This window comes from Neolamprologus multifasciatus, chromosome 10 (assembly GCF_963576455.1).
Source record: "Neolamprologus multifasciatus chromosome 10, fNeoMul1.2, whole genome shotgun sequence".
Taxonomy (NCBI): domain Eukaryota; kingdom Metazoa; phylum Chordata; class Actinopteri; order Cichliformes; family Cichlidae; genus Neolamprologus; species Neolamprologus multifasciatus.
Window position 1 is genome coordinate 33543248 of NC_140448.1, and position 11261 is coordinate 33554508.

At 45.7% G+C, this 11261-nt stretch overlaps 1 protein-coding gene across 2 annotated transcripts in view; it reads left to right on the top strand.

The window, feature by feature from the left end:
* Positions 1-10517, top strand: part of LOC146510680 (dachshund homolog 1-like) — a 21663-nt gene extending 11146 nt beyond the window's left edge. The window contains exons 3-12 of one of the 2 annotated variants that reach the window (XM_085175030.1): positions 1686-1814; positions 1895-2026; positions 2114-2268; positions 2382-2520; positions 4613-4770; positions 5348-5495; positions 5611-5730; positions 7590-7649; positions 8039-9165; positions 9201-10517. In XM_085175030.1, coding sequence (XP_085031156.1) covers positions 1686-1814; positions 1895-2026; positions 2114-2268; positions 2382-2520; positions 4613-4770; positions 5348-5495; positions 5611-5730; positions 7590-7649; positions 8039-8076 — 1079 coding nt within the window. In that variant the 3' untranslated portion in view covers positions 8077-9165; positions 9201-10517. The other variant, XM_085175029.1, reaches the window with a different exon arrangement.
* Positions 10518-11261: the final 744 nt, after the last annotated feature.

The following is an 11261-nucleotide window of genomic DNA, read 5'->3' on the forward strand; positions in this document are numbered from 1 at the left end:
TGTTTGTGTGTGTGAGTGTGTGTGTGTGTGTGTGTGTATGTGTGTGTTTGTGTGTGAGAGTGTGTGTGTGTGTGAGTCTGTGTGTGTGTGTGTGTGCGTGCATGTGAGTCTGTGTGTGTGAGAGTGTGTGTGTGTGTGTGTGTGTGAGAGTGTGTGTGTGTGTGAGAGTGTGTGTGTGTGTGTGCGTGCGTGCGTGCGTGTGAGTCTGTGTGTGTGCGTGCGTGTGAGTCTGTGTGTGTGTGTGTGTGTTTGTGAGTGTGTGTGTTTGTGTGTGTGAGTGTGTGTGTGAGTGTGTGTGTCATTAAGCTGTCAGGTGTGTCCGCACTGACAGAGGTGAAAGGTTTGGTGTGTGCTCCGTCCTGTCATCATCACCATCTTCAGTGATGTTTTCAGCGGGAGAAACGTCTCGTCATCATCAGGTGACTTCTTCAGTGTCAGCTGACATGAGTACCAGCCCAGTGGACTCTCTCTCAATGATGAGGATGTAACATCCTGGACAGGGAGGAATGCTGGTTTGAGGGCGGGGTCAAGGAGGCCATTTACGTGAAAAGGGAAAGACCATCTCTGAATGGAGGAGGGGCCTAAGGGTACATCTGTCACCATCTTACATGCTGTGATTGCAGCCATTCCCCAACTCTCTGTGAATGGGACTCGTGGTTATTGATCAGTGGTTATTGATCAGTGGTTGTTGGTCAGTGGTTATGAGAATTTGCATATTAATGATCATAAACTGACCTCCCAGCACATTGTGACCTAACCCTAACCCTGCTGGTTTCAGTCATTATGCAAATGTCCTGTTTATAAGGTTGATACCTGCAGTCAGCTGAGACTGAAGACGTCACCTGATGATGATGATGATGATGATGATGAAACGTTTCTCCCACTGAAAACATCCAGATGAACAGAATCAACTTCCAGGATTTCCTTTCCTGGATGACTGAGCGTGCATGAACACATTTTAGAAATGAAACATTTCACAGTCACAGGTTGTCAGACTGTCACTTCCTGCACCAGCATCTCCTTCCTGCTGAATGTTCTTCCACAATAAGAGCAGGTGTTTTATTTCAATACTGAGAGAACAGGAGAACTCAAGGTCAGTTTGCTGCTGTGATGAGACACACGATCGAGTCTTATCCCACCTGTTCGAGGTCACCATGCTAACAGTTTCCCCTTACTTCCAGTCTTTGTGCTAAGCTAGGCTAATCACCCATCGCTGTCACTCTCACAGAATCTGCTGCAGAACAAAAGGATCAAACTTTCTTTGTGTTTTTGTTCATTTAACAAGCCGCAGGGAGACCGACCACTCGTTAGCATCGAATTAATTGGTGCAGCCAATTAACTGGGCCAAGTGGCTGCAGGGAGAGATAGATGGTCGAGAGACACCAGCAGTCACTGGAGACTTTCAGGCTGCCGGGGTTGTTAATTATTGATCAGTCAGCAACTTCCTGAAAATAGCTCCCTTCATCACCTCCTTCTCCTCCTCTCTAGGAAGAAAAAAGTTTCATGACCAACAAATTCAGTCTCGCTCTGATTTCTGAAGGACTAAACGGATTCTTCACATCATCATCATCATCATCATCATCTCCACACATCTCATCAAACAGCAGAAACAGTCCAAACCCTTCTTATGTGAGCGCCCCCTTCAGGACACACTCTACCATCACTCTTTGTTCTCCTGTCTGCAGGGCTGACAGCGGCGGCAGCGATGGCCGAGATTCTGAGGCTCCAGAAGATGCGGATGATGATGCGTTTCCATGGCAGCAGTGATCAGCAGCGACATCACAGCAGACCCGAGTCGGAGAACGAGGACACGGGTTCGATTCCATCAGTTTATTCCAATCTGACACTATAGCAAAGGACAGCACCAAAGTCTAAACCTTTGTTCCCTCAGCAGGAGGCAGCGAAGGATCCTGGGAAAAGGAGCAGCAGCTCCTCTCTCCTCCCCCCTCAGTTGTAGCGCCTCCTGCTGGTTCGGCATCCCTACATTTCAACACTTTGCAGCAGCAGAGCTCGCTGTTAGCCAACCGTGAGTCACCGCTCTCTTCTCATTGGACGCCTGATCATTGTTAGCTTAGCGTCACAGCACATAACTATCTGTATCCGCCCTCCTCAGGCCTGTCAGACCTTCCATTTATGGTTATGCCACATCCCATCCTCCCTGTGGGCTTGCCTCCTGCCAATGTTGCTATGGCGATGAATCACATGAGTCAGCTCAGTGATTTAGCAAACATGGCCGTTGTGTCACAGGTCCGCACAGAAGAGAGCAAGGTAAAAGCTAGCAGCAGCAAAAGTACCAGAGCTAATGCCAAAAGAGCCAATGCTAAAGGGGCTAATGCTAGCAGTGTTAATATTACCAGCACTAATGCTAACTGTGTGTTCAGGAGTCTCCTCTAGGTAGCCCCTCCCCCACTCCCAGCGATGATGAGCTCCACCCACAGGAACCAACCAGCCAATCGCCTTCTAGGGCATCTTCATCATCGTCATCATCACCCCTTCCACCAGCACACACACCAGAGCTGGGTAACCACTCACAGTAGACATACTTATGTGAACTATGACAGCTTTGCTTTGTCGCCTACAATAGTGATGGGATTTCCGGCTCTTTTTAGAGATCCGGCTCTTTCGGCTCGACTCACTAAAAAGAGCCGGCTCTTTCGGCTCCGAACCGGCTCTTCAGGTTGTTTTGTTGCTTTAATTATTTAATCATTAACAATAATATAAAATTATGCAGAAAAGGAATTACTAATGTTAAAAAAAAGTGGTTTTATTTATATATGTTTATATATGGCCCCTAGAGACAAAGCACGTACAAACTCTAAAGCATATACAAACTCCAAAAAGCACGTACAAACTCCAAAACACATTTCTAGCGTTTACTGAACTTCCAAAACAGAGCTACCCAGATCACTTAAATTACACAATTGAAAGCATGTGTGTATTGTTTGTGTATTTATAGACAAGCACTCATATTTATTCAAATAATTAAAAAAAAAAAAAAGTTCATTTACCTGTTACTACCACACACCAAATCCGGTTGTTGATACTTCCTGGCTTGTGTAGCCACTAGGAAACAAAAGCTCAACACTGCGCCCTAGCATCCTGGAGCACTTCTGTTGTCTTTTGTACGTGATTCTGAGTTTGTACGTGCTTCTGAGTTTTTACGTGTTTTGGAGTTTGTACGTGCTTCTGAGTTTTTACGTGTTTTGGAGTTTTTACGCGTTTTGGAGTTTGTACATGCTTAGGAGTTTGTACGTGTTTTGGAGTTTGTACATGCTTTGTCTCTAAGGGCCACCATAAATATACTTTATTTATTCACTCCACATAAAATGTAATAAATAAATCATATAATACAAAAAACAACTATTTACATTTAAAATTTTTACATTTTCAGCTTTTTCCTTTTAAACAAATTTAACGTGAAACAACACAAAACACTGCAAACCACAACACAATTAAATATAAATTAAAATATTAAAACAAAAAGAAGATGCACATTCTCTGTCATATGGGCCTGCATGATTTCTCAATCCTTTATCATCTGCAACTGAAAATAGTGGATGATTACTATACCTTTCTAATGTGACGTTGTTGTCCCTGGCTCTCTTTCTCTCTGGCTCTGAGTGTAACTAACGCCCCTCCCCCCTCTGCTCAGCGTAAAGTACAGGCCGCGTGTGCGGAGTTTAGCGGAAAAAAGGGCGAGAGAGAGGGTGAGAGAAAGAAAAAAAAAAACTCACGGCTCCCAATAAGGAGCCGGCTCGCGTCGTTCACTTCAAAGAGTCGGCTCTAAGAGCCATTTCGTTCGCGAACGACCCATCACTAGCCTACAAGTCCCCGTAATGTGATTGTAACAGTATGTCCCCACAATACTTCTAAACAAGAACACACACGCACACAGTCACTGATCTGCACGTTTTCATGTGTTCACACCACAGATGGGGAGCCAGGAAACATCAAGCAGGCTTTGAAAGAAAAAGGTGTGTGTGTGTGTGTATGTGTGCGTGTGTGTGTGTGTGTGTGCGTGTGTGTGTGAGTGTGTGTGTGTGTGTGTGTATGTGTGTGTGTGCGTGTGTATGTGTGTGTGTGTGTGTGTGCGTGTGTGTGAGTGTGTGTGTGCGTGAGTGTGTGTGTGTGTGTGCGTGTGAGTGTGTGTACGTGTGCGTGTGTGTGTGTGTGTGTGCGTGCGTGCATGAGTGTGTGTGTGTGTATGTGTGTGTGTGTGTGTGTGTGTGTGTGTGCGTGTGTGTGAGGAGCAGCTGTACAGTAACGGGTCCTGAGGTGTTTGGACTCCAGCCCAGCTGATGTTTACGTCTGTGAGTCTGGTTCGTCTTCGTCCATCAGACTCAGTTTAAAGGAAGACTGCATGTGTGACTCAGAGCAGGATATCATGCAGATAATGAGCCTGACTTTAGCTTCAGCTCGTGAGATCGCCCTCTGCTGTTGGTATCAGCAGTGACCGAGCTAATGTAAGACATGACAGTGTAGCGCCAGTGATGGTTCTACTGTGGAGATCATGTAAGACAGCAGCGAGAACAGATGATGACGTAGAACATTAAAGTACATTAAAGTCCAGATGTTTTTATTTTTGGTTAAGCTGCTTTTCTCCTACCTGCAGAGGACAGCCTGCTGCCCCTCCCCCTCATCAAACCAACCTATGAGAAGCTGGCACTCACCTCCCAGTCACTGTCAATCAAACACACAAACCCCACCTTTGCTCCGTTCCTATTGGCTGAGGGTCTGTCATCGATGGAGACGCTGCTGACCAACATACAGGTGACAGACCGAGATGATGGAGGTGAAATATTCATGTAGAGACATCAACGTAGTGTTGTGGAAGTTTTCCATTAAATAAAGCCTGCAGACGAGCGGTGAGCGGTACTAACATTCTTTAATCAAACACAGAGAACAGAAAAACCAGGCTGATGGAGCCTCATGACCGCGGGGCAGACAGCAGAGTCTCCCTGAGCCTAGCATGGCTCTCAGTTATTTGTCTAACCACCATTTGTCTAACTGTATGAGTGTCAGACAGTTAAAATCCAGTGGCACCAAGGCATCATACAATAAAATAATGTGATTCATACATAAATAAAAGAAGTTCCTGTACAGTCGAGACATCAATGCAGCTCATGAGGAGCAATGTTGGCCATGAAATCAAAAAGCAGAGACTGGAATATTTCAAACTGAGCAAAAAACATGTGAAATCAAAACAAGGTTACGTGACGAGGATGTTGAACTCGGGAACCTGAGACATGTTAATGTGGAGAATTTAAAATACTGTGAGGGAACGTCAGAGATGCAGAGACGAAAAGGACCTGAGAACATCAGGGACTTACCTGTGTGTGTTTCTCAGGGTCTCCTGAAGGTGGCGGTGGAGAGCGCTCGCTCTCAGGACAAACGGAGCCAGCAGGAGAGGAAGGAGTTAAAACTGGAGCTGGAGAGAGAGAGGGACGCCCGACAGACGCTGCAGAGGCAGCTGAGCTCCGAGCTGCACACCAGAGGTGAGACAGGTGTAACAGGTCAGAGGTCACGTGAGCTCTGACCTGATGGACTAGAGGTGAGACAGGTGAGAACTGTTCACATTACCTGTCCTCTTCATCTCATCTTCCTCATCAGTGTCGATCCAGCGGAGGCTGAAGAAGGAGAAGAAGGCAAAGAGGAAGCTGCAGGAGGCGCTGGAGTCGAGGAGGAGAGAGCAGGTGGAGCGAGCGCTCAAACACTCGGACGGCCTCACAGGTGAACAAGCAGCACAGGAGCTGTAGCTAACCTGTGATTGGCTGAGCTGTATCTAACCTGTGATTGGCTGAGCTGTATCTAGCCTGTGATTGGCTGAGCTGTATCTAACCTGTGATTGGCTGAGCTGTATCTAGCCTGTGATTGGCTGAGCTGTATCTAACCTGTGATTGACTGAGCTGTATCTAACCTGTGATTGGCTGAGCTGTATCTAACCTGTGATTGGCTGAGCTGTATCTAGCCTGTGATTGGCTGAGCTGTATCTAACCTGTGATTGGCTGAGTTGTAGCTAACCTGTGATTGGCTGAGCTGTAGCTAACCTGTGATTGGCTGAGTTGTAGCTAACCTGTGATTGGCTGAGGTGTATCTAACCTGTGATTGGCTGAGCTGTAGCTAACCTGTGATTGGCTGAGGTGTATCTAACCTGTGATTGGCTGAGGTGTAGCTAACCTGTGATTGGCTGAGTTGTAGCTAACCTGTGATTGGCTGAGTTGTAGCTAACCTGTGATTGACTGAGCTGTATCTAACCTGTGATTGGCTGAGCTGTATCTAACCTGTGATTGGCTGAGCTGTATCTAACCTGTGATTGGCTGAGTTGTAGCTAACCTGTGATTGGCTGAGTTGTAGCTAACCTGTGATTGGCTGAGGTGTATCTAACCTGTGATTGGCTGAGTTGTAGCTAACCTGTGATTGGCTGAGGTGTATCTAACCTGTGATTGGCTGAGCTGTAGCTAACCTGTGATTGGCTGAGCTGTATCTAACCTGTGATTGGCTGAGCTGTAGCTAACCTGTGATTGGCTGAGCTGTAGCTAACCTGTGATGTTTAAGCGCCTTGAGGCGACATTTGTTGTGATTTGGCGCTATATAAATAAAATTGAATTGAATTGAATTGAATTGGCTGAGGTGTAGCTAACCTGTGATTGGCTGAGCTGTAGCTAACCTGTGATTGGCTGAGGTGTATCTAACCTGTGATTGGCTGAGCTGTAGCTAACCTGTGATTGGCTGAGCTGTAGCTAACCTGTGATTGGCGACACAACGAAGGCTGTCCAAGTTCGTAGACTCCTCCGAATGCAGCTGACAAATGCGTCCTCCTTTTACCTGAATTTGATGGATGGGTGTGTCCTTCATGGTCCACCATATCCCAGAATTCATAGCGTGGCCCAGCCAATTCCAGTTTCCAACAATGGCGGCCGCTGCTTAGTTTTAATTGATTCCGTGAAGGACTCGATGTTACTCTTCCTGATGATGCTTTAGATGGAGAGACTTTTGAGGGATGGTTGTTATGAGGAAAGCCCAGCAGCACACATCGTTGTGTGCCTCCAGTCTTTTACCCAGGCTAATCTGCCATTTCCCCTCCTTGGTCGGGTTTAGGGATTAGAGATCTGATCTGGATTGTCATTTTAAAATCTGGGACACATCGTCAGCAGTGGACCTTGGATTCATCGGGTGTTTCGGCCATTATCACTAGAATCCCTCATCCAAGGAGGCCCTGCAGGGTTGGTCAGTGATCAGATGAGTCTGGCTGAGATTAAAGTTATTAGATTAGATTAGATTAAACTTTATTAATCCTTCGGGTGGTTTTCACACAGCTGAATAAACCTCAAATAGAAAACTGATTAAACAGAAGGTTGAGTTTACTCCAGTGTCCTGTTATATCTTAGACAGCGAGGAGCAGATGGCGAGTTTATCAAACTCCACCGAGACAGCGGTGACGCAGATCTGAAGGCTGGACCGTCCAGTTTCACAGCCGCTCACTTCCGGCCTTCTCGGTCTTCAAAGGCCCACGTAGACCGCGAAGGCCGATGCAGCCCAAGAATTTGGACACCCCTCTTGACTTCATGTCCTTGACTTCCTGTTTTCAGATGCTGTGACTCCGGAAAGCGAGCTGGAGAACACCCATCAGGAGAACGCTGCAGCTCACGGTAACGAAGCGCGTCACAGACGCCGCGCCAGCTTCCTCCTCACAGACGCCGTAATAACATCCAGAGCTCAGAGACAGGACCACACTCAGTAGTAGTGTGTTAGTGACCACAGGTGTTTCAGCGTCACACTCGTCGCTTCTTCATCTCTGAAATATTTGAATGTTGGAGTTTTTCTCCGTCTGCTGTTTAGACTCAGCTGTGACAGAAACAGACGAATGTTTACGAGCTTCAGTGCGTTTAGGTCAGTTAGGGTGAAGCCGTGATCAGACCTCTGCAGACGCTGATGCTCGTACCTGCAGCTCTGACCTCACCTGGTCAGTGTAAACAGGAAGTGTCACACCGAAGCTGTCTGACACTTCCTGTTTTTTCTTCTTCTCTGTTTTTTGCAGAGCACCGAGTGTTCACCAAACCGCCGCTGCTCTTCTGAGACGCTCGCTGTGACAGAGGAGGAGAAAACGACACCTGTCTGCTATTGGACGGAGCACAGAGGACACTGTGAAAGGGGCGGGGTTTCAGTGTGATATCAATAGGTGAAATGTGACCTGACGAGGAAGCTCTGCCCCACGGGATCTGCTCTTGTGACTAATGTGAAAGTGGGTGTGAACTGTTACCTGAAGGGGGCGGAGTCACAGCTGGACGTGTTTGATGTGTAGAAAACTGCATTTGACGGTGACACAGGTGCGCTGCGGTCTTAACGAGCTTAACGAGGCGGCCGTCCCACAATGCTCTGATTTACTCGACTGTGTTTTGTTTGCTGTCGTTTGTTTTTGTTTTTTATTAGTAAAAAAACGAGAACGAATCAGTGACGAGTTGCATTCAGAGCCAGGAATGCTGTTTGCTTTGCAAATTTGCATCATAATATTTATTTTCGTTTTTCCTGCAGTGTATAAAAATTGGTGTATTTCAAAAATAAAACTATGAAGACACTCAAAATAAATTTCCTGTGGTGGGAAACTATTTTGTGCAACTTTTTTGTATTTACAGTTTTGAGGGATAAGCCTCTTAAATTTCTCTAACTAGAAATATATGTTAAAAAAACAAAAACGATTTTCAATTTTTTTGTAGGTTATTGCACTTTTTTGCAATTTATGTAATTACTATGCACTTAATGCAGACATATTATTTAAATCTGGGCTATAATGGTTGTATTGATGTATATCAACTTGAAATGCTCCCAAAAATGGCTCCACAGCATGTAAACATATAATATAAGCTCTGGCGGACTTGGTTCTATGGCAGGTCTTAAAGGGTTAAACCTTGCAGAGCTTTTATTTTGAAACATCTTTATGTCGCCTGTAGTTACCTGGTGCAGTGTGACTGCTGACAGTCCTGCAGGTGCAGCACAGCTGGACAGATGTGGACAGACCACTGAGACCTTCAGGTTCAGATGGATGATTACAGATCTTCCTCCACCTGAATCTACCTGTGACCTCCGGAGCCCATCCAGCAAAGAGCCGAGGTCCAACCCGCGTTCTCCTTCATCCCGATGGAAGCACGGCGCTCCTGTCGGGTCAGGGTCAAACTACCATAACGCTTGAACAACTGGCACAGTTGAAACTTCCAACAGTTCCTGAAAGCATCAGCTCTGTGCTTTCACTGTTATTAGGGTCGTTACGGTGACCAGGCAGGAAACACCTCCGAACCTTCAAACAGAAACAGTAAAAATCACAAACGTGTAAGGAGTGCTTCCTGTAGAGCGCCATCACGCTCTGTCCTCCGTGCTTTGTGTCACGCTGCTGCGACACATCAGTGTTGATGCACGTGTGTGTGAAACAGTGCTACGTGTTTCGTCTACGTGTGGTTTGATGATGACCGTCCAGATCTTTGCTAACCGGACCTCTGAGTTTAATGTCTCTGCTGTGAAGGTTAGACTGCACTAACGTCCCCACAGTGAGTGGCTCTGACACGTCCTGTGGAAGCACAACTTTCAGTTCAGTTTTATTTACACAGCGCCAAATCACAACAGCAGTCGTCTCGAGGTGCTTTATACTGTAAGGTCGACCCTACAATCACACATACAGAGAAAAACCCAACAATCACCGGCCTGATTACTCTTAAAAAGTACATTTGTAATGTCAACAAGATTGTTTTGAGCTGGATAAATAAGGATAAACGTCACTGCAGCTTCTCCTGTTACAGGAACGTTGCTGGAGGCTCAGAGTGACCTGATGTCATTAATGAGGGAAACATTTAACATGTTTCACGTGTTATAGACCAACAAGTTATTCATAGCAGGTTAAATACGAGCAATCAGTTCAGGGCACATCGGTCGTTCTCACACATGTTCTGCATCATATAAAATAAACTAAATATCTTTGAAACGTATAGAATCTGATCTTCTGTTTGTTTTTACACAGCACTTTATCAAACTGTTGTCTGCTACAGTTACAAGTATTATACTAATAATGGAGCCTCCACCATCTCCTGCTTGCATATTTCTGAAAACATCTCAGTGGCAGCCACGAGTGAGCCCTGCAGACCTGTGGATGGACGGTGCCGTGGACAGTGGGAGGAAGCTCTCTGCAGACCACCCTGTGTGATTCTCCACTCGCCGACCAGGAAAGACAAACCGCAGGTCTCAGTTGCAGCACGCCATCCACGTCTGATCTTCAGCAACACTGCCAGAGACTTCCTGTAATCTATTACAGTTGTAAAAGTAACGGTCCAGGATCAGGTCACTCAGGTTAATCCTGTGTGAACATCTTTACACACTGTGTATTTGACATATTCTTGTTTAATTGTTATTTATTTATTGCTATCAAATAAATATCCATGTAATATTGTTCAAAGTTAGCGTCGTGTTCATACATGTTAAACATGAGTTCAGTGACAATTACTGTTTGTTTGAATCAATTTATTAATAACATAAAAACTAATGCAACACATATAACAATGTAACAAATATATTCAAATAAATACATTTCTCAGTACTAAACACTGTAAAATTGTGTGTGTGTGTGATGGAGGCATGAATTGTGTCATGACATTAACCTGCTGTGTTTGACCCATTTCCACCTTGTTCCCATAGCGACAAAGTGAAATAAATGACGTCCTGATTGGCCGATCAGACGGCAGCTCAGAGGGCGAGGGCTTAACGAGCAGCTGATTGATCATTAAATTAAAGCTGAATCAAAGTTTGAGATAAACTTGAGAACTTCAGTCTGAAGTTCTCAGAATAAATCAGGTCATAAAAAAGTTCAATTAAACACAAAGTTCCTCTTTGATGTTCACACAACCATTTCCTGTCAGAGCTGCGGGGGGGCGGAGCTGCGAGGCCTCATTAGCCCCTGGAGAAGCACGCACATCCATATTCATGAGTCCAGCCGTCCATCACACTCTCAGGGTAATTAGCTGCTCTCGTTAGCCTCTCTGATGCTAATCTGGTGAACTCCAACAACAAACAACAACAAAGAGTTTGATCTCTTAACGAGCTGCTGCGCATAACGAGCTTAACGAGTCCTGTAAAGATGAGGGACGCTTAATGAGATCAACAAAGAAACAAGCTGTTATCACACACAGCTCAGAGCAGGTCTGAGGGTGGTGGGCGGAGCCATCCAAATATCGACAGTATCGATCACAAGTCGGGATCGGATCGATACTAGCCTGGTTAGA